General features: G+C 45.3%; 1 protein-coding gene across 1 annotated transcript in view; it reads left to right on the forward strand.

Moving 5' to 3' along the window:
• Nucleotides 1-5993: 5993 nt before the first annotated feature.
• SLC4A3 (solute carrier family 4 member 3) overlaps nt 5994-23339 on the forward strand; it is a 34572-nt gene continuing 17226 nt past the window's right edge. Inside the window, exons 1-8 of the mRNA XM_066575539.1 lie at nt 5994-6241; nt 6325-6717; nt 8916-9052; nt 9201-9381; nt 11327-11462; nt 13540-13675; nt 14944-15037; nt 18576-18760. Coding sequence (XP_066431636.1) covers nt 6516-6717; nt 8916-9052; nt 9201-9381; nt 11327-11462; nt 13540-13675; nt 14944-15037; nt 18576-18760 — 1071 coding nt within the window. The 5' untranslated portion in view covers nt 5994-6241; nt 6325-6515. The remainder of the gene's footprint in view (nt 6242-6324; nt 6718-8915; nt 9053-9200; nt 9382-11326; nt 11463-13539; nt 13676-14943; nt 15038-18575; nt 18761-23339) is intronic.

Below are 23339 nucleotides of genomic sequence, written 5' to 3' on the forward strand. Positions count from 1 at the left end.
TGTCGCATGCATCTCCTGATATGTTGGTGTAAACTGTGTCCTGTGCTGCTTTCATTTTACCATCTAGGGCGAGTTAGGTCCATACGTTTCAGCGTGGGGCCGTCCCTATTTGGACGATCGATCACCCTGCATGCAGGCAGGATTTATGTGTTTTCCTGCTTTGTTGTGTAAATGGGTAGATGAAGGTGCCCATCTGGCACAGAATCGCGTTGCCTTGTGTCTAATAAATTGCTGGTCATCCCTTCAACGCACCCGGATTTCTTCAAAGTTCTGCAAGTTCCATGCACGGTCTACCTGACTGTTCCGTGAGTGCTGGCAGCTGCTGGGATGTTTCAGCTGGTGCACAACTGTTGGAGATACTGTACCTTTATTCCTATTTTACATATTTACTATGGTTTTGGTCCCTCTGCACTATGGAGCGCTTTGAGTCTTTGATTTTCTGAGTTACACTTATATGGCTCTGTTCTGTGCACACCTTTGCTTCTTAGCTCAAAGCTATCTGCTTCTGTCAATAACCTGGCCACTCCATTCTCCCTATGGCTTGTCATTAGAGCACAGGGCTGTGAGACGGAACCCTGTGGGTTCCTGCTTATCCTGCTCACCTATCTGAGCCTACTCTATGCTGTTCTGTTACACTGTATACGTACAGCTAGAATAATGTATACATATTAGAGATGAGCGAACACCAAAATGTTCGGGTGTTCGTTATTCGTAATGAACTTCCCGTGATGCTCGAGGGTTCGTTTCGAACAACGAACCCCATTGAAGTCAATGGGCGACCGGAACATTTTTGTATTTCGCCGATGCTCGCTAAGGTTTTCATGTGTGAAAATCTGGGCAATTCAGGAAAGTGATGGGAATGACACAGTGACGGATAGGGCAGGCGAGGGGCTACATGGTGGGCTGCATCTCAAGTTCACAGGTCCCACTATTAAGCCACAATAGCGGCAAGAGTGCCCCCCCCCCCCCACTGTCAGCATAAAGATCGTCCTCCTCTGGCACAGCTGTAACAGCTGTAGCAGAGAAGAACGATGTTTGCCCATTGAATTCAATGGAACCGGCAATACAGCCGACTCCACTGAATGCAATGGGCTGCCGGCGATCGCAGGATGAATGGTCGGAAAGGGGTTAAATATATAACCCCTTTCCTGCAATTCATCCAGAAATGTGTTACACTAAAAATATATACCGGCGTATAAGGCGACGGGGCGTATAAGACGACCCCCCAACTGTCACCTTATACGCCGGTAATACAGTGGAGCAAAGAATAAAAAGCATTACTTACGTTTTTAGATGATCTGCGGCGCTCCTGCAGGCTGTCACTCCCTCCTGGTCCACGGCAGACAAGCTTTCTCCACGAAAGACTTTAAATCCCTGCCTCCAGAAGCACATGTGCCTTCAGCCAATCACAGCCAATGACAATGATGTCATTGAATGGCTGTGATTGGCTGTGTTTCTGGAGGCGGGGATTTCAAGGCTTGAAATCCCCGCCTCCAGAAACACAGCCAATCACAGCCATTCAATGACATCATTGTCATTGGCTGTGATTGGCTGAAGGCACATGTGCTTCTGGAGGCAGGGATTTAAAGTCTTTCGTGGAGAAAGCTTGTCTGCCGTGGACCAGGAGGGAGTGACAGCCTGCAGGAGCGCCGCAGATCATCTAAAAACGTAAGTAATGCTTTTTATTCTTTGCTCCACTGTATTACCGGCGTATAAGGTGACAGTTGGGGGGTCGTCTTATACGCCCCGTCGCCTTATACGCCGGTATATATTTTTAGTGTAACACATTTCTGGATGAATTGCAGGAAAGGGGTTATATATTTAACCCCTTTCCGACCATTCATCCTGCGATCGCCGGCAGCCCATTGCATTCAGTGGAGTCGGCTGTATTGCCGGTTCCATTGAATTCAATGGGCAAACATCGTTCTTCTCTGCTACAGCTGTTACAGCTGTGCCAGAGAAGAAGGATTTGTCTTCTATATGTTCTCAATGGGGTCAGCGCTGCTGCCGCTGGCCCCATTGAGCGCATATAGAATGCATCCATAGCGAGCAGCGGGAGGGGCAGATTTCAATACTCGGGTGACACCTTATCTCCCCAGCCACTCACAGCAGGGGGGTGGTATAGGGCTTAAACGTTGCAGGGGGAAGTTGTAATGCCTTCCCTGTCTTTATATTGGCCAAAAAAAAGCGCTAACGTCTCAGGGAAGAAAGTTTAATTTACCAGAACACCGCATGGTGTTCGTTACGAATAACGAACATCCCGAACACCCTAATATTCGCACGAATAGCAAGCTCGGACGAACGCGTTCGCTCATCTCTAATACATATCCTACATATACTGATATAAAATCATAGAGGTGAGAGAGAAAATTGTACAAAGACATAACTCACAGAAAAAGAAGCCAAAGATGCACCATCCTATAAACAGCAGGGCAGGCTCAATCACCATTACACCCTGGTAGAATGCAGAAGGCCAGGTTGCAACATGAGCAAGCTAAATGTTTAGTGCAGACTAGTAAACAGCCACCCAGCTCAGCCCAGCCCAGATTGGGGGAGTGGTGACTGCAAACAAAAATAGTCTGCACATGTGAACTGATACCAAGGATGCCAGCCATAGATAAGTGCGACACACCATACAGGATTACAACCCATACTGACAAAGCAGTGGATGGTCCTGTATTTCCACAGTGCGCCACACTGGCGTAACATCCCGGGCTCGCTCTGCATCTGTAGCAAACTGCATAAAAAATACACTGATAAATGCGGCTGTTAGGCCTCATGTCCACGGGCAAAATAGGATTTTAAATCCGCAGCAGATCACCCGCATGCGGATCCGCATCCCATAGGGCTGCATTGACCACCCGCGGGTAGATTAATACCCGCGGATGGTCAATAAAATTGAATGAAAAAAAAATGGAGCATTAAAAAAAACGTGACATGCTCCATTTTCGTGCGGGTCTCCCGTGGGGACGGCTCCCGCAGGCTTCTATTGAAGCCTATGGGAGCCGTCCGGATCCGCGGGAGACCTAAAATAAGGATAACTTACCCGCAGCGGACCGGGCAGGTCTTCTCTTCTTCACGCCCGGATCTTCTTGCTTTGGCCCGGCGGATGTGCCCGGCGCATGCGCGCGGCACGCTGCCGGCGTGCTATGTACATCCGCCGGCCGAAGAAAGAAGATCCGGCCGTGAAGAAGAGAAGACCTTCCCGGTCCGCTGCGGGTGAGTTTATTCTTATTTATTCTTATTTTCAGCGCTCATGTCCGCGGGGCAGGAGGGACCCGCTACGGATTCTCCATGGAGAATCCGGAGCGGGCCTGATTTTCCACGTGGACATGAGGCCTTAGTCTGCATTTTGGCCAAGACACATAAGCTGACGGGCCACGACAAGCTTACATATAGTGATATGGAGTATGCTGGTATAACCTGGGTATCTCCTGTATATGATTATATATGCACAGCTAGTATAAGTTATACATTTTCTGTACATAGGGATATGGAGCATGCTGGTATAACCTGGGTATCTCCTGTATATAATTCTATATGTACAGTTGGTATAAGTGGTATATCTCCTACATAAAGTGATATGGAGCATGCTGGTATAACCTGTGTATTTTCTATATATAATTGTATATGTACAGCTGGTAAAAGTTATATATCTCTTGTATACAGTGATATGGACCATGCTGGTATAACCTGGGTATCTTCTGTATATAATTATGTATGTACAGTGGGTATAAGTTATACATCTCATGTATACAGTGATATGGACAATGCTGATATAACCTGGGCATCTCCTGTATATAATTATATATGCACAGCTGGTATAAGTTATACATCTCCCTGTATATAGTGATATGGACCATGCTGGTATAACCTGGGTATCTCCTGTATATAATTATATATGTACAGTGGGTACAAGTTATACATCTCATGTATACAGTAATATGGACCATGCTGGTATAACCTGGGTATCTTCTGTATATAATTATATATGTACAGTGGGTATAAGTTATACATCTCCTGTATATAGTGATATGGACCACGGTGGTATAACTAGGGCATCTTTGAGCAAACCTACATCCACAGAAGATTCCCAAGATGCTTGGAATACCCTCCGTGCCGAGTTCCTTTTGTGTGTAGGTGTACCTGGAAGAACTGATGATTTGAAGAGATGAGCGAGCGTACTCGGTAAGGCGATTTACTCGAGAGAGCATCGCCTTTTTCGAGTAACTGCTGGCTCGTCCCTGAGAATTCTGCTGGGAGCGGGGGAGGGGAGAGTGAGAGAGATCCCTCTCTCCCTCCCGATCCCCTCCGCAGCCCCCCGCTCACCCCCGTGCCCCCTCAAATCTTCAGAGACGAGCCAGCAGTTACTCGAAAAAAACGATGCTCTCTCGAGTAAATCGCCTTACCGAATACGCTCGCTCATCTCTAATGATTTTGTGAAGACAAAGGGCGGTCCCAGCAAATATTGATGTGATTTACATTTCTCTTTTGTTCAGTCACTTTGCATTTTGATAATTGACAAAAATAAACCATTAACATTTCTATTTTTGAAAGTATTCTTACTTTGCAGCATTTTCCCCTAAAATCTTTGCACAGTACTGTATAAATTGGGGATATGATGTATAGTTATAACATGTATATACCTGCAAGGTAAGCAGTCAGGTCAGATTGTACGATTCCTGCATTAACATGTAGGGGGTGCTACGAATATCATATATTACGGTTGCTCTTTCAGGAACGGGTCAGACATAACAGAGAGATGCTCTATGTAACTGCTTTGTGCTCAGGCACAAAGATTGATAGCACACACACCTTCTATTAACTCGGAATTCTCTAATATCATACTTAACATATGTTTTCAAAACAAGTCAATTCATTTTTGGGTCCTAATGCTCAGAGACTCTATCACCATGTTTTTGCACCCCTCTCTGAGAGCAGTATAAGTTAGAGCCAGTTAGTCACACTGATTACAGTGATATGTCTGCTGTGGGGATGTGTGCAGTAGGTTTAGAGAAACTTGCATTTTATCAGTAGCAGCACATGCGTGGAGGACTACTTAAAGTAGTCCTGGATATTCATGAGCTGCAGGCCAGCTTCACCCACCCACCCTCCAGCCACTGATTGACTGCTGTCTGCCTATTACTGTGTATAGAGAGAGAGGGCTGCCAATCATTGGCTGGATGGTGGGGTGGGTGTAGTCAGCCTTCAGCTCATGAATATACAGGACTAGTTCTGTGTCTGGCTGCCTCTAATAAAATCCAAGTTTCTCCCAAAGTACTGCACAGATCCACACAGCAGATGTATCACTGTAATCAGTGTGACAGGTGCTACTTTATGGTGCTCTTAATGAGGGCTACACAAACATGGTGACAGAGTCTCTTTAAATCACAGCTGATTACAGGATTTTCCAGCAGTGGAATAACCTGGGACCAAGTTATTTTCAAGTGAGCCTTCCAACAAAAAGGGATTGTAAGAAGAGGCCATCCAGTCTTACTTATACAAAATTCAGAATCCCTTTTTTTATGTCCTCCAATGCAGATATATATTCAGTACAGGAGCCTTGTGTCTCCCCCTAATCCCCACACCTATTCATCATAACTGTGCTCTGACATTGAATGAAGTGCAGGAACTGCTGGAGGCTCCGGAGAGCGATCAATTACTAGCCGATCAATAATTACACCAAGGGAAAGTATTGATTTGTTGTATTTTAGTAACAGTTATGCCTCTTCAATGCCAGAAGTATACTTTGTATATAGCATAAAATAAATGGTTTACGTGTCCTGATGGACTACGGGTACATAATAAACACCGTCGTAAATAATGAACCAGCATGGATGTTGGTCGTCCATTGACCTTTACTCAATGTCCTAGAAAAAGAGGGGAACCGTGTCTCGTGTTACTCTACATTCTAAAAAAAGAACACATGCCCGAGACTGTCATCACTGGGCAACGGGATGGTTGAAGAACGTCATGGAAATCCATGGAGATGTCCTGGGGACATGGAGAACTCAATAGAACAGGCGGGTAACGACACACAGAGAAGATACACCAGACGGACACACTGGAGACAACACCAGACCATTGAGGCGAAGTCGAAATTAGGGAAAATCCTACGAGATGGACTTTAGAAGACACATTTAGGAAAAATATAGACTAGGGCGGATATGCGTTGAGTTTAGTTAGTTAATTTCCAAGCAACCATTCCAGTTCCACTAGGGAGGAACAGAGAAGGAATTGGGTAATTTTAATACAAAGGCAATTTTGGGGTTCCATGGTCTACTGATTGCTAGTGCTATGTCTTGCACCATCATTTGGCTACAGGTCAGGTGAAGAAGTCCACCTGTGATATGTGGACATTGTGGGAAGGATTCAACCTTGGTATTCATACATTACCTATAAGTAGCTGACGCTTTTCCAGAAAGTATCAGTATATTGTAGGGAGACCCAGATACGGTCAACACTGAGAGTATAAGACCAAGAGGTTTATTTGGAGACGATAAGGGAAAAGTAAGATGAGAACCATACAAGAAGGTGACGAGAGTGAAGGGAAGGAGGAGGCCTCCAATGAACTGGTAAGGAAAGAAAGCTCCACCCGAAATATGAGGGACTCAGTAGGACGAGAGGACTTTGAAGAGTTTGTCCTGAACTTTGAGGATTACGATCTTTGGGAATCCATCAAAAACCATCTATCCCATCCAGAAGGAGATGGTATTCGTGAGTAACATTCATCTACTTTGACTGTGTTTATGACATATATCCTTCTTAGTGATGTTTTTGTGTTTATTTTCACTTAGAACAGTGCTAAGCAAGCTTTGTTATAACATGTAGACTGCTTGCTATGGATATATCTCCAGTCTTTGATATTGGGCTGTCAGACTGTTTATCCCTAGTAACCAAGCCTTTTCAGATTGATCAAGTATTGAATTGAAGGCCGACTTAACTATTAAGGCCTGTTTACACGCAATGACAGTCTTTCAAACCATTGAAAGATTGATAGTTTTAGCGATCATTTTGCATAAAGTGTTAATAAACACGAATGTCCATTAACACTTTATCACCTTCATTTGCACTTAAAAGGGCCTCCAGGAGCTGTTTGCAGAGCACAGCATGTTGGCTGCATTGTTCTTGCACGGGCTGTGGGCAGAATACAATGTAATATCCGACACACGGAGAGAACACAGTGCGCGGTCCGTGCTATCTCTCTCTGGCTGAACAATGGATTTTAAGCTCACCTTAAAATCATCATTCAGATGAAAAGTGAACGATGACCACAAGCAACGATTATCGCTCATTTGCCATCGTTTAAACGAATTTTGAGTGATAATTGTTACGTGTAAATGGACCTTTAGTTGGGTCAAATAAAACATAGTGACACTTGACATGAGACAAAGCATACATTTATGGACCCCACTGCGATATCAATCAGATTTTTTTGATGAAGAACTCTTTTAAGAATCCCAATATCTTTTTAAGACATTAATTCTTCCACCCATACAATGAAGATAAGGGTTAAGGTGCAAGTAGATGTTTCCACTCAGGGCCTACAGATGCTCCAAGATTTGTAACCTGGAGATTCAACCGTAGGTTTAACTTGGACACTTTAAAACAACCTCAGTTGAGAGGAACTGGCCAAACTGTCCATCAGGGCAAATTCGCCAAAAAGGACTGATGGATCACCACATTTGTGGAGATCCAGCAATGTTACCTAAGGAACCTTTACATGTAGCAACCATTGTTCAGATAGTCCTTCAAGAAAGTAATTGAAGCGTATGATTGACAGTCGTTTGTTTGCTTTTACACAGTGATGACTGTTCATTAGTTGTTTGCCTAGATATTGTTCATAGACAGGATCTCCATGCAAATTTGTTTGCAGTTCGTTCAAATATGAACAACTGTGACTTGACATCAGACGACTTCTGATCAACCGGCGTCAATTTTTTGTAGTAAGCTGAAATGAAACAACTAGTGATGTTTCGCTCATCACTCTGTCGGTGGCCATGTTCACACTGAACAACTATTGCTTGAATTCGCTTTCAAATTATTATCTAACCAATGGTCGCCCAGTGTAAAGGAACCTTTACATTTATTAGAAGGCCTGTCGGAAGGCATTCTTATATACCATCAGCATTTCTGGCGCCAGATGCAAGGGGGAAAAATGACTGCCAGGACTGTGGGATCGCTTTTCAATGCTGAAACTTTGGAATGGGTGAGAGAGGCAAATGACCAAAATGCAAAGGACACTGAGATTTGCTGGAGGCCCCATTGGATGGAAACACTAATTGGGTTTTTAGTCTAGTGCTTGTTCTATGAAAGGGAGTATCTGAAATGAGAAATTATGTGTTTTTAGGTTTTTTTTTATTCAATAGTTATTTATTTTTAATTTTGTGAACTTCCATGGGATCGGCCATATTAGAGACACACACTTCCTTCCTGTATTATCTGTATAGTCAGTATAGCAGGGTGCGTGCGCTTTATGGCAGCTGCAGTGAATGGGAGTCAATTGACAGAACTATCAGTAGGTGAATATAGCCTACAGGAAGTGATGAAGAACAAGCCTTCCCCCAGATGTACCAGGGAGTAGCAAGGGGGCCTTTTCTGTCCATATAGTGTATAGTATTAGTATCCTAGGACATGTCAAATATACAAGGAGTCAAAAATCAGGAAGTATCTCATCATGACCATTATAGTTATTGGTTAGTGGCTTTCAAGGTGGTGGAGGAATGGGGTAACTCATATCATAGATATATCCATTGGTTATTGTGTCTTACTCTAGGGATACTTGGGTAGTTTCTGATTTGTGACTCAGTACAGCAATTTAATGCATGTTTTTCAGATGGGTTTTTGCACCCAATCCAAATCCCACCATAACCCCTCCACATAATTCTTAGATAATAGTTGTCTTATTTGCATAGTTCTGAATTTAGAGGAACCTCCAGCACTGCGCAGGCAAGTGGTAACAAAGAACCGCATAAGCCGGAAGGAGGCCACCTCCACCCCACCACAGACAAACTGGTTCAGGAAAAAAACTGATAAGAAAGGACCCCATGAGGTAAGCCAAAGTCATCTCCTTCAAGGAAGAATACATATATTGAAGAATATGCTACTGAACAATGCCAGTCATGCAAAATTACATCATAGCCATGAACTTTAGATATTACTTGGACCCTCTGTATTGACCTTCTATTTCCTATCTCCAGGTCTTTGTGGAGCTGAACGAGCTGGTGTGTGAAGGAGCCAATGAAATGCATTGGAAGGAGACCGCTCGCTGGATCAAATTTGAGGAGGATGTGGAGCAGGACACATCACGGTGGGGAAAGCCTCATGTGGCTTCGTTGTCATTCCGTAGCCTTCTCGAGCTCAGGAAGACCATCACACATGGTAGGTTTTTGTAGGTTCATCCTAAAGGAAGCAATTAAGGAAGTAAAGTACTGAATATTTTTTAGCCCTTAAAGCTGAAATAACAAGAAACCACATTTTATGATTTTATATAAGAAAAAGTCCAACTCGGGAATCAATCCTTCTCTGATGTTTGGGATGTTTCCTGGAAAGAGGGAACTGCTGGTGTTCTGTTGGACATGACATGAGGATGTCCATCTAAAGCTGTCCCACCCAGTGCTAAAAAAAACTAACTATGTGGGTGTGTCTCTTATGGGGGGGGGGGGGGGGGGCTTTTGTGGTTGGCACTTATTTGGGCTTCTGTGGATTGCACATTGTTACAGTGTATCTGTAATAGTGCCGACCTTACAGTAGATGGCATCCTGTGCAAGGGGTTTTTTTTGGCGCCCTCCCTAGCATAAGAAAAAACAAGGTAATGTAACATTTTTTTAAGTGAGTTATGCTGGAGGCTACATTGGCGTTATTTGCAACAAAAGTATCAAATGATGGATACTGATGATAACCTAGTCACATCTCTGAAGAGATCTAAGAATGTAGAGTCACTTTTTATGCTACCCAGCTACTGGAGTGAGATTGTGACTAGAGATGAGCGAGCATATTCGCTAAGGCAAACTACTCGAGCGAGTAGTGCCTTATTCGAGTACCTGCCCGCTCGTCTCTAAAGATTCGGGTGCCGTCAGGGGGTGGGGAGCGGCGGGGGAGAGCGGGGAGGAACTGGGGGAGATCTCTCTCTCACTCCCCCCCCCCCCCCGCTCACTCCCGGAACTCACCGGTCTTCCCTGCCGACACCCTAATCTTTAGAGACGAGCAGGCAGGTACTCGAATAAGGCACTATTCGCTCGAGTAGTTTACCTTATGGAGTATGCTCGCTCATCTCTAATTGTGACAAAGTTGCATTTGTTAAATCGGTCAAAAAAACCTAACTCCACTTAAATTGCGTAACCTTCTCTAGACACTTTGGAAAAGTAGAGTGACAGGCGTATAACAGACGTCACTTTTTTTTTAGCTAAACCCTACTTGCACAAAAATGTTCTTCTTATTGATGACCGAAAACTACTGCACGGCCTTGATAAATTCTCCTCAGTAAATATTGCACTAACAGGCAGTATGCCTACATTCTGCTGGTGTAGAAAGCAGCAAGATAGCAGCATACCTGCACCAGAACAGCTCAGGAAATAAATACAATACCAGAACCAAGCTCATCATATAAATACAGCGCTAGAACCAAACTGAGTACATAAATGCAGCACCTGAACCAAACTCATAGCATAAATACACCATGGAAAACCTCAGAACATAGAGTATCAGAACCAAGCTCATAACATAAATACAGGCTCAGCACCAAGCTCATAACATAAATACAGCCTCAGAACCAAGCTCATAACATAAATACAGGCTCAGCACCAAGCTCATAACATAAATACAGCCTCAGAACCAAGCTCATAACATAAATGCAGTAGCAGAGCAAGGACACCGATGCACTGACAGCGGCACCTCTGAACATGAGAGTGGACGAGACAGAGGATGATAATTCATGTAGCGCCACAAGATGCTACTGGGCGGACCTATAGGGGTGATCACCCCCAGCCTACATCCACCTGGTGTCCCACCTACAAACTGGTGATTGCACAGGTCACATGTAGCTAAGGCCGACCATGATCTGTAGCTTGTGCCTTTGGGTAAAAGGGGAAAAAGAATCTCCAAAATGTTACAGACTATGAGATTTGCATGCCTTTTCATGTCTACCATAATTTTTTCTGGTGGCTCTTACAGCTGCAGACTGATACTGTGCGTAAGCGTATTATGACCACTGTAAATGTTACTCTTGGCAGTCAATCTCATTCAGAATGTTGTAGGGAACAGATTCAGGTTGTTAAGTAGTTATCTTCTAGTACATCAGTTTACATTGACCACATTTGGATTCTAGGAGCAGTACTGTTGGACTTGGACCAGACCGCTATGCCTGGAATCGCCCAGATGATTGTAGAGACTATGGTTGTTTCGGACCAGATAAGAGTCATTGATCGTGCCAATGTTTTGCGCTCACTTTTGTTGAAGCACAGGTAACCAGTGGGTCTGAACTAACTGTAGCTATAGCCTTCTTCAGTGTCATTATACATGGGTGTGTCTAACGACAGTACTGCGCAAATGTTTTAGGCAAGCGTGGAAAAAATTCTGCAAAGTAAGAAAGCTTTCAAAAATAGAAGTGTTAGGGCTCGTTCACATGAGCGTTAGGGGATTCTGTTTTCCTGCTCCATTCGGGGAGCAGGAAGATGGCGCCGTCTGGCTGAAAGGTTCTGTCTTATGATTGAAGTAAAGAGCACCAAACTATTGACTATAATGGGGGTCCCCTCAACTTCCGTCCAGCAGTTCGATATTTTGCCAGAATTTACAAGACGAAATAGCGCTGCTTACAACTAGAGATGAGCGAGCATACTCGCTAAGGACAATTACTCGATCGAGCATTGTCCTTAGCGAGTACCTGCCCGCTCGGAAGAAAAGGTTCAGCTGCTGGCGCAGGTGACAGGTGAGTTGCGGCAGTGAGCAGAGGAGAGCGGGGGGAGAGAGAGATCTCCTCTCCGTTCCTCCCCGCTCTCCCCTGCCGCTCCCTGCCCGCCGCCAGCAGCCGAATCTTTGCTCCCGAGCGGGCAGGTACTCGCTAAGGGCAATGCTCGATCGAATAATTGCCCTTAGCGAGTATGCTCGCTCATCTCTACTTACAACACTATTTCACCCTGTTTTCTAGCAGAAATCAGTGACAGCGGTTCCGAATGGAACCTCTGATGCTGATGTGAACAAACCTTTAGTAGTTTATTTTTCTCAATTAACAAAATACAAAGTACTGAACAAAAGAGAAATGTAAATCACATCAGTATTTCGTGTGTTCACTAGCCTGTAGTGTCGGAGACCTGTTTTGTCTGAATGGAAGGCGCATTTCAGGTTTTATGTCATTGAGTATGCGGATTTCAAAAATCAAAAACGAAAAGAATTATCTGAAAACCGGAACACCTCCCTAAATGACCGGAAAAAACTGAAACATTCACTGCCATGTTTCGATACAAAAAAGACTATAGCCATCCTTCTCCTAAATAGTATGAGTACATCGAGTCGGCTGATGAGGAGATGACTGCTGTAAAGATTGGGATGGGTTTTGTACGTACAGAAACAAGTAATCTGGTTAGGATGGTTCATGTATTTTGGTTTTAATTAATAACAAATCAATATGTTTTCTTTTATTTTGGGCCAAAAAGAAATAATAAACAACATAAATAAACAAATATATAAAATATGAAAATTATTGATAGCAATGTGATTTTTCCGTTTTTCAGGTGTAAATAGGGAGGTTTCCTGTTTCAGGGAGAATTTTTTCGTCTTGATTTTTGAAATCAGCATACTCAATGACATGAAATGTGCCTTCCATTCAGACAAAAAAGGTCTCCGACACTACAGGCTATTGAGCACCCTTTGTCTTCATAACAGCATCAGTTCTTCTAGGTACACTTGCACACAGTTTTTGAAGGAACTCATCAGGGAGGTTGTTCCAAACACCTTGGAGAACTAAGCATAGATATGCTGTGGATGTCGGCTCACTCCAATCCTTCTGTCTCTTCATGTAATCCCAAACAGACTGGATGATGATGAGATCAGAGGTCTGTGGGGCCAAATCCTCACTTCCAGGACTCCTTGTTCTTCTTTATGCTGAAGCTAGTTCTGTATGTTTTGGGGGGTTGTCTTGCTGTAGAACCGATTTGGAGTCAATCAGACACCTTCTACAGACTGCTTGTATCTAAAAATCACAGCATGTCACGATTTTCGCCGATTGTCTGCGATGACCCTATCATAATGATAGGTTCATCGTGGAAAATCGCAGTGACTTGAAATGATCTCGCGTGGTGGAAAGCCACTCGCGAGAATCCGCCCCGCCCATGGACAGGCATCTTAATCTGTATATGACCAAAATGCCTGATTGTTCTATGGAAGTCCACTGCTTCTTATTTGCTTGTTTTCATATAAATTGTGGACTTTCCTGGGGAGTTTCATTACATGAGGGGCCACTTTTTGCAAAGTGCTATAATAGTTGCTCTATAAATGCTGGTTATGGTAAAGCCCCATTTAATTACAGTAATTTCTCTTTGGTAGCCATCCTAATGATGGAAGAGAGCCTTCCCATCCTCGTAACACATCCACGTCTGGTGCAAGCAACCATGTTACAACCAACAGCCCACCCAAAGAAACCACTGCAAATAATTCCCATATGGATCAAGACAGCAAGCAGGTGAGATAAGCCAATGGATACATTCCTAAAGGATCTCATAGTGTGACAGCACAGGGATAATGGAAACAATAATGTTACAGTACAGGGGTAATGCACACAGTAATGTTACAGTACAGGGGTAATGCACACAGTAATGTTACAGTACAGGGGTAATGCAAACAGTGATGTCGTAGTACAGAGATAATGCACACAGTGATGTCACAGTACAGGAGTAATGCACACAATGATGTGACAGAACAGTGATAATGTACACAGTGATGTCACAGTGCATGGATAATGTACACAGTGATGTCACAGTGCAGGGATAATGTACACAGTGATGTCACAGTATAGGGGTAATGCACACAATGATGTCACAGTACAGGGATAATGTATACAGTGATGTCACAGAATAGGGATAATGTATACAGTGATGTCACAGTTCAAAGATAATGCACACAGTGATAACACAGTACAGGTATAATGCACATAATGATGTTATAGTACGGAGGTAATGCACACACTGATATCACAGTTCACAGGTAATACACACAATGATATCACAATATAGGGATAATGCACACAGTGATGTCACAGTACAGGAATTATGCACACAGTACAGGGATATTGCATGTAGTGATGTCATAATACAAGAATGATACAAACTGATGTCATATTACATGTTTAATGCATATAGTGATGACACAGTACATAAATAATGTACACAGTAATGTAACAGTACAGAGATAATGCATATAGTGATATCAGAGTGCAAGGATAATGATGTCACAGCACATCGCACAGAGATAACACACATGGTGATGTCATTGTAAAGGAATAATACATACAGTGATGTCACAGTACAGGGATAATCCACATACTGATGCAACAGTCGAAGGTTAATGCACACTGTGATATCATAGTACATAGATAAAACAATAAGTGACCTCATAGAACAGGCAGAAAACACATAATGATGTCATAGTACAAGGATAATGCAAACGGTGAGGCTGCAGGGCAAGGATCATGCACACAGCAAGAATGCTGTATGTAGAAATAAGAAGTAACCTGTAGGACTTCATTGCAATGTCTTACATCACTCCCCCTCCATCATCCATAGTCATCGCTAACCTCCATATGGAGATGAGCCCTTCCAGGTGTTGCACCCCATAACAGATCTATAATTCCTACTTCTCGTTTGCAGTTTACAAAATCCTCCCCTGGCATTGCTAGGTCTATGGCATCTTTCAAGCACGTTCTTTGTCTTCTTCTCTTCTTGTGTAATCTAGAAAACATTGAATGGACCCGATGGTCACCGTTTAAGACAGTGGAAGCTCATGGAAAAGATCCCAGAAAATGCAGAGGCCACCGTTGTTCTTGTGGGTTAGTAAAACTGATCTTTACTTAAAGGGGTGGTCTCGCGAAACCAAGTGGGGTTATACACTTCCGTATGGCCATATTAATGCACTTTGTAATATACATCGTGCATTAAATATGAGCCATACAGAAGTTATTCCACTTACCTGCTCCGTTGCTAGCGTCCTCGTCTCCATGGTTCCGTCTAAATTCGCTGGCAGCTTGCTTTTTTAGACGCGCTTGCGCAGTCCGGTCTTCTCTATTCAGCACGAGCCGCTTCAGTGTGCTCCCCGCTACAGCTCTTCTGCGCATGCGCAGACGAGCTGTCACTGCTCGGGAGCGCGCTGCAGCGGCCATTCTGCACCTTCCTCTGTTAGAGGAAGGTGCAGAAACTGGAGCTGCCCAGCGGAGAAGCCCAGCCCAGCCCAGCAGCCCCGAGAAGCGTCCCAGGTAAGTGATGGGTCGGGGGGGAACTAGCACTGCGCCGGGGGAACTAGCGCTGCGCCGGGGGGGGGGGGGGGCTGTCGCTGCGATGGGGGAACTAGCGCTAGGCCGGGGGGGCTGTCGCTGCGATGGGGGGGCTGCCGCTGCGCCGGGGGGGGCTGCCGCTAGGCCGGGGGGGGCTGCCGCTAGGCCGGGGGGGGCTGCCGCCAGGCCGGGGGGGCTGCCGCTAGGCCGGGGGGGGGCTGCCGCCAGGCCGGGGGGGGCTGCCGCCAGGCCGGGGGGGGGCTGCCGCTAGGCCGGGGGGGCTGCCGCTAGGCCGGGGGGGGCTGCCGCTAGGCCGGGGGGGGCTGCCGCCAGGCCGGGGGGGCTGCCGCCAGGCCGGGGGGGCTACCGCTAGGCCGGGGGAACTAGCGCTGGGCTCCGGAACCTAGCGCTGGGCTCCGGGGCCTTCACCTGGGCTGAGGGTCTAGCGCTGGGGAGCCGGGGGCTAGCGCCTTACCTGCTGCCTGGCGGTGGGCGTCTGGTCGGCAGCTGCGATGCGTCCGGTTGCCATGGAGACACAGCTGGCGGTGTCTCGGGAGCGCGCACGTCGGGCTGCAGCGAGCGACGGGGAAAGAGCCGGCGGCCATCTTGAGAAAACTTTATAAGTTGCTGAAACGCTGGAACGGTAAGTACAAACCAGCTAGAAATGTCATTTACAGGGGGGCTTAGTAATGTGTACTTAATGGGGGGGACTGGGCAAAAAAAAAATTTAACTGCTTCCTCGAGACATCTCCTTTAAAGTGGTTGTTCAGTTGTAAATTACAGATTGTCTACCCTTAAGATGGGCCATCAATAGTAGATCAGCATTGGTTTGCCACCAGGTATCCCTGCTAATCAGCTTCCCCCAGGGTCCATGCGCTCATACTGAGCTGATTTCTGCAGGAAGAAGATAGCTCCATTCCCACTGCAATGGGCCTCCTTAGTATTTCAGGCACAGTTCCCATTGAAGTGAATAGCCTGCAATAGCAAACCTGACCACTGCAGTGCGAACGGAGCTGTCTGCTTCCTACAGAAATCAGCTCAGTGTATAAGTGCATCAGATCAGTAAACAACAATCAGTGAAGATCCTGGATAAGAGGCATGAAGGCTAGTTTTTACTTAGATGTTTTGATAGTACCCCATGTCTGTAGAGCTTCAGAACACCTACTCAAAAGAAAAAATAAAAGCATCTAAGGATGTATGATAGTATTAGAGAGTTGTACAGCCAATAAATACTCATGGACAAAAAATAATGCACCTAGAAGAAGTTGTCGGAATGGAATGAGACTTTCTCTGTGTGATTGTAACATTGATATAAGTGATTACAACATCAGACCAAAAGGGTGATATTTTGTGGAAAACTGACCCCTTGTAGGGAGGCTCTAGTACCCTGTTGTACTGTCTCTAGCTTGGATACAAAATGTGATACAGGTGGGCAAGGAGGCTCTAGTACCCTGTTATACCCCTTCTAGCTTGGATACAAGATGTGATAAGGGCGTGCATGGAGGCTCTAGTACCCTGTTATACCCCTTCTAGCTTGGATAGAAGATGTGATATGGCGGGCATGGAAGCTTTAGTAGCCTGTTGTACAGCATCTAGCTTGGATACAAGAAGTGATACGGGCGGGCTTGGAGGCTCTAGCACCCTGTTGTACCGCCTCTAGCTTTGATACAAGATGTGATACTCGGGGCATGGAGGCTCTAGTACCCTGCTGTACCACCTGTAGCTTCGATACAAGAAGTGATACGTGTGAGCATGGAGGCTCTAGTACCCTGTCGGGTCACCTCTAGCTTGTATATGAGATGTGATATGCATGGGAATGGAGGTTCTAGTATCTTGTTGGGCCACCTCTAGCTTGGATGCAAGATGTGACACAGGTGGGCATGGAGGCTCTAGTACGTTGTTGGGCCACCTCTAGCTTATATACAAGATATGACACTATGGGAAATGAGGCTCTAGTACCCTGTTGGGCTGACAATTGCTCGGATGCAAGATGTGATACAGGTGAGCATGGAGGCTCTAGTACCCTGTTGTACCGCCTCTACCTTGGAATCAAGATGTGATTCGGGTGGACATGGAGGCTCTAGTACCTTGTTAGGCCATCTCTAGCTTGGATACAAGATGTGATATGGACGAACATGGAGGCTCTAAGATCCTGTTGTACCACCTCTAGTTTGGATGTAGGATGTGAAACAGGTCGGCATGGAGTCTCTGGTACCCTATCGGGCCATCTCTAACTTGTATACGAGATGTGATACTTCCGGGCATGGAGGCTCTAGTACCCTGTTGGGGCACCTCTAGGTCAGATGCAAGATGTGATCCAGTCGGACATGGAGGCATACAGGATCCGTATGTTATCCTGTGGCACATTTGCCCACAGATGTTGTAAATGGGCCACAGGATACTGCAAACTTGTAGGCTGCCAAAGTTGGTATCCCACCGCATCCCATAAATGCTGCATCTGCGATAAATCTGGCAGCCACAGAAGTGTGACAATGTTGTGGGGGCTTCCTGTGACCCCCTTGTGTGTGCGGCTGAGCATTATCCTGCTGGAAGCCACCATGAGAGGAATACATGTGGCTGCAGGATGTCCTGAACATATCACTGAGCTGTCATTGTCCCTCCTACCACTATTAGGGGGGACCGACTGTTGTATGCAATGTTCCCCCAGGCCATCACACCAGCAGGGGGCAGTGTGCCGCTCCACAGCAAAGGCAGGATTGAGGAGCTCACCCCTAAAACTCCAGACACGAACACGACCGTCATCAGCGCCTAAAATAACCCTGGATTTATTGCTGAAGACAACCCGGTTCCACTCTATAGCATCCAGTTTCATCGTTCACAACACTACTGCAAGATGTCACTGTGTTGGGGTGGTAATGAATATTTGGGCAGAGATCTGTAATAGGGAAACAGGGGAAGCACTTTTATGGCCTCTGGTTACGAGACCCCGTGTCTAATCAGATCACAACTGTAATAAGTCACAAATGTGCCTGAGATGTAACTGCAGGCCAAGTTTTGCAAAAATCCAACATTTCTATCTGTGTGCATTATTTTTTTTGTCACTGAGTGTTTTGGTATAATCTGGTATAATCCGCAGGCTGCGTGGAGTTCCTGGCCAACCCTGCCATGGCATTTGCGCGTCTCAGCGAGGCGGTCCTTCTTGAATCAGTTCTTGAGGTGCCGATTCCTGTGCGGTTCCTGTTTGTTTTGCTGGGACCCTCTCAGTCTAATATGGATTATCACGAGATTGGCCGCTCCATCTCTACTCTCATGTCAGACAAGGTACGTACAACCTCACCATGTGCTGGAGAAACCCTGCCGAATACACTTTATACCTATATCTGTATAGAACATATGGTTATATAGTAGAGTGTAATGGCAGGAAGTATTTGCACCCCCGCTATCCTCATATGAAGGTAATGGCAAGTTACTAAATATCTGGTAATGACTAGGAAGACTTGCATTGCGATTGAGTTCTCAGGATTATTTCCTGTCCAACAAAATGACTCTATATGTCTCTGTATGAAATGCAGAACGACATCATAGACCTTTATGGGTGCCATAATACAGTCCATACAACTTGGAGTTGGCATAAAGACAATTTACGGTATGGCAGTATGCCTGTGCCCAGATAACGAGATGCTGCAAAGGGAACATGAGGGTTCATTGACAACTCATTGACTGAAAGTGTTGGTACCCACTTGTCTATGGATCCCTTGATCCACTGGATCTCATTTTCTATTATTTACCTCCTTATTCTAGCACCATCATGCCTCTAATAATATAATCACATGAGAGGACAGATCAATACTCTGTGCTGTTGTGAGTTGTGCCCCTTCTGCTATTAGTCCATGACCTCTCACTTCTCTCCATTCTGCATATCACGGTGTTACCCTTGTGACTTGAAGCTGTCAAGTCATGGGGCAGTGTTGAAGCATAGCCCTTACTCAGAGGCGTAACTTGAAGCTCCTGGGCCCCAATGCAAAATCTGGAACGGGGCCCCCAACTATAATGCTTTATTCATAGTACTGGGCTCCCTATATGGAGAATAAAGGCCTAATGGGCCCCCCAAGGCTCCTGGGCCCGGGTGCAGCCGCATCCCCTGCATCCTCTATAGTTACGCCCCTGCCCTTACTAAAATAAGCAGATGAGTGGGACGGTCAGTGCCTCCACTTCCCATCTCAAAGAGTTTTCATAGTACTGCTATAATGAAGAAATCAAAATTTGTGGCACATTCATTTGGCATTGAGGGGTATACAGTAGGTTCCCGGACCTAAGTAGTGAGGCCAAATCCATTATTGAATGCTGCATGTAGCGACACTGAATGTTATCAAGTATTGGTAAAGTTTGGAACATTCTAAAATACTTTGGGTGAAATGTATTAAAAACTGTCAGTCTTTAAGTTTATTAAGAGTTGCACCCCTGTTAATAACTTAGCCGCAGCTTCGGCCTGACCATGGGCCATAAGGGCAGATCTATGGCAGCTATGAGCTGGCATAGATTTGCGCAATTTCTGTGAAATTATGGTAAATTTGCCAGGCTGCAGGAGGCTTATGCTAAGCTCCAAAGAAAGTACAGAACTGTACAAAAGTTGTAGGTAGGTGTGGAAAAAATGCTGTAAAGTAAGAAGGCTTTCAGAAATAGAAGTGTTAATGGTTTATGTTTGTCAATTAACAAAATGCAAAGTGACTGAACAAAAGAGAAATGTAAATCACATGAATATTTTGAATGACCGCCCTTTGTCTTCACTACAGCATCAATTCTACACTTGTACAGTCAGGTATTATGTAGGATTATAGTCAGGTGTATAATTAAGCTGTTATACCAAACAGGAGATAAGAATCATCATTTTTAAATGGAGGTTAAAACACATTATTAATTGAAACAGAAATATCTGTTTATTATATATATATATATAAATATCTGTGTAGGAGGATTAAAACTGGGTGAGGGATAACCAAACTCTGCTACAAAGGTAAGGTTGTGGAAGACAGTTTCATGTCACATGTCATACACCATGACAAGACTGAGCACAGTAACAAGACACAAGGTAGATATACTGCTTCAGCAAGGTCACCCCAAGGCAAAGATTTCCAAGCAGACTGGAGGTTCAAGATCTCCTATTCAAGCTCTTTTCAAGAAGCATAAAGAAATAGACAACACTGAGGACTTTAGACTCAGTGGTCGGCCAAGGAAACATAACGCAGCAGATGAAAGACACATTATGCTTACTTCCCTCCAAAGACTCAGTGATTGGCAAGGAAACATAGTGCAGCAGATGAAAGACACTTTATGCTTACTTGCCTTCAAAATCGGAAGAGGTCCGGCAGTGTCATCAGCTCAGAACTAGCAGAAACCAGTGGGACCACAGTACACCCATCTACTATTCAGAGAAATCTGTCCAGAAGTGATCTTCCTGGAAGAATTGTGGCCTAAAAGCCATACCTTCAATGGAGAAACAAGGTCAAGTGACTCAACTATACACCAAAACATAGAAAGATGCAGAAAAATGGCAACAGAAGCTCTGGACTGTTGAGTAAAAATGTGAAATATTTGGCTGTAACTGAAGGCAGTTTGTTTGCTGAATGGCTGTAGAGCTGTACAATAATGAGTGTCTGCAGGCAGCAGTGAAGCATGGGGAGAGCAGTACAATAATGAGCATCTGCAGGCAGCACTGAAGCATGGGGGAGAGTGGTACGATAATGAGTGCCTGCAGGCAGCAGTGAAGCATGGGGGAGAGTGGTACGATAATAAGTGCCTGCAGGCAGCAGTGAAGCATGGTCGAGAGTGGTATGATAATGAGTGTCTGTAGGCAGCAGTGAAGCATGGGGGAGAGTGCTACGATAAGGAGTGTCTGCAGGCAGCAGTGAAGCATGGTGGAGAGTGGTACGATAAGGAGTGTCTGCAGGCAGCAGTGAAGCATGGTGGAGAGGGGTACGATAAGGAGTGTCTGCAGGCAGCAGTGAAGCATGGGGAGAGTGGTACGATAATGAGTGTCTGCAGGCAGCAGTGAAGCATGGGGAGAGCAGTACAATAATGAGTGCCTGCAGGCAGCAGTGAAGCATGGTCGAGAGTGGTACGATAATGAGTGTCTGCAGGCAGCAGTGAAGCATGGTCGAGAGTGGTATGATAATGAGTGTCTGTAGGCAGCAATAAAACATGGGGAGAGCGGTACAATAATGAGTGCCTGAAGGCAGCAGTGAAGCATGGTAGAAAGCAATACAATAATGATTGTCTGCATGCAGCAGTGAAGCATGGTAGTGAGTGGTACAATAATGAGTGTCTGCAGGCTGTAATAAAGCATGGTGGAAAGTGGTACAATAATGAGCGTCTGCAGGCAGCAGTGAAGCATTGTGGAGAGCGGTACAATAATAAGTGTCTGCAGGTAACAGTGAAGCATGGTGGAGAGCGGTACAATAACGAGTGTCTGCAGGCAGCAGTGAAGCATGGGGAAGAGCGATACAATAATGAGTGTCTGCAGGCAGCAGTGAAGCATGGTGGAGAACGATATAATAATAAGTGTTTGCAGTTAGCAGTGAACCATTGGGGAGAGCGGTAAACTAATGACTTCCTGCAGGCAACAGTGAAGCATGGGTAGAGGGGTACAATAATGAGTGTTTGCAGGCAGAAGTCAAGCATGGTGAAGAGTGGTACAATAATGAGTGTCTGCAGGCAGCATTGAAGCATAGTGAAGTGCGGTACAATTATAAGTGTCTGCAGGCAGCTGTATAGCATGGGGATAGCGGTACAATAATGAGTGTCGGCAAACAGCAGTGAAGCATGGTGAAGAGCAGTACAATACTGAGTGTCTGCAGGCAGCAGTGAAGCATGGGGAGAGCAGTACAATACTGGGTGTCTGCAGTCAGCAGTGAAGCATGGGGAGAGCAGTACAATAATGACTGTCTACAGGCAGCAGTTAACCTTGGGGAGAGCAGTACAATAATGAGTGTCTGCAGGCAGCAGTGAAGCATGGGGAGAGGGGTACAATAATGAGTGTTTGCAGGCAGAAGTGAAGCATAGTGAAGAGTAGTACAATTATAAGTGTCTGCAGGCAGCAGTATAGCATGGGGAGAGCAGTACAATAATGAGTGTCGGCAGGCAGCAGTGAAGCATGGTGAAGAGCAGTACAATAATGAGTGTCTGCAGGCAGCAGTGAAGCATAGGAGAGCAGTACAATACTGAGTGTCTGCAGGCAGCAGTGAAGCATGGGGAGAGCAGTACAATAATGACTGTCTACAGGCAGCAGTGAGGCATGGGGAGAGCAGTACAATAATGAGTGTCTGCAGGCAGCAGTGAGGCATGGTAGGGCTTTTTGCAAGTTTGGGGCTGCATTTCAGCAAATGTAGTTGAGGATTTGCTCAGGATTAATAGTGCCTTCAGTGCTTAGAAATACAGACAGATACTTATCCATCATGCAATGCCAACAGGTAGGCATCTAATTGGCTCCAAATTGATTCTGCAGCAGGACAACAGCCCCCATCATCCAGCCAATGTCACTAAGAACTATCTTCAGTGCAAGGAAGAACAAGGAGTCATGGAAATGATGATGTGGCCCCACAGAGCCCTGATCTCACCATCATCCAGTCTGTCTGGGGTTACATGAAGAGATAGAAGGATTGGAGAGGGCTGACATCCACAGAAGATCTGTGCTCATTTCTCCAAGATGTTTGGAACCACCTTCCTGCCGAGCTCCTTCAAAAACTGTGTGTTAGGGCGAGCACCCACTGGCGTTTTTTTACCTGTGTTTTGCGTTTTGCGTTTTTCCTGCACAGGCATAGAGATAACATGTGTTCCTGTCCACTGGCGTTTTTTTTGCGTTGCGTTTGCGTTTTTAAGTTGCATATGTGTCCTTAGTTGCATA

This window comes from Eleutherodactylus coqui, chromosome 8, assembly GCF_035609145.1.
Source record: "Eleutherodactylus coqui strain aEleCoq1 chromosome 8, aEleCoq1.hap1, whole genome shotgun sequence".
In the NCBI taxonomy this organism is placed as follows: Eukaryota; Metazoa; Chordata; class Amphibia; order Anura; family Eleutherodactylidae; genus Eleutherodactylus; species Eleutherodactylus coqui.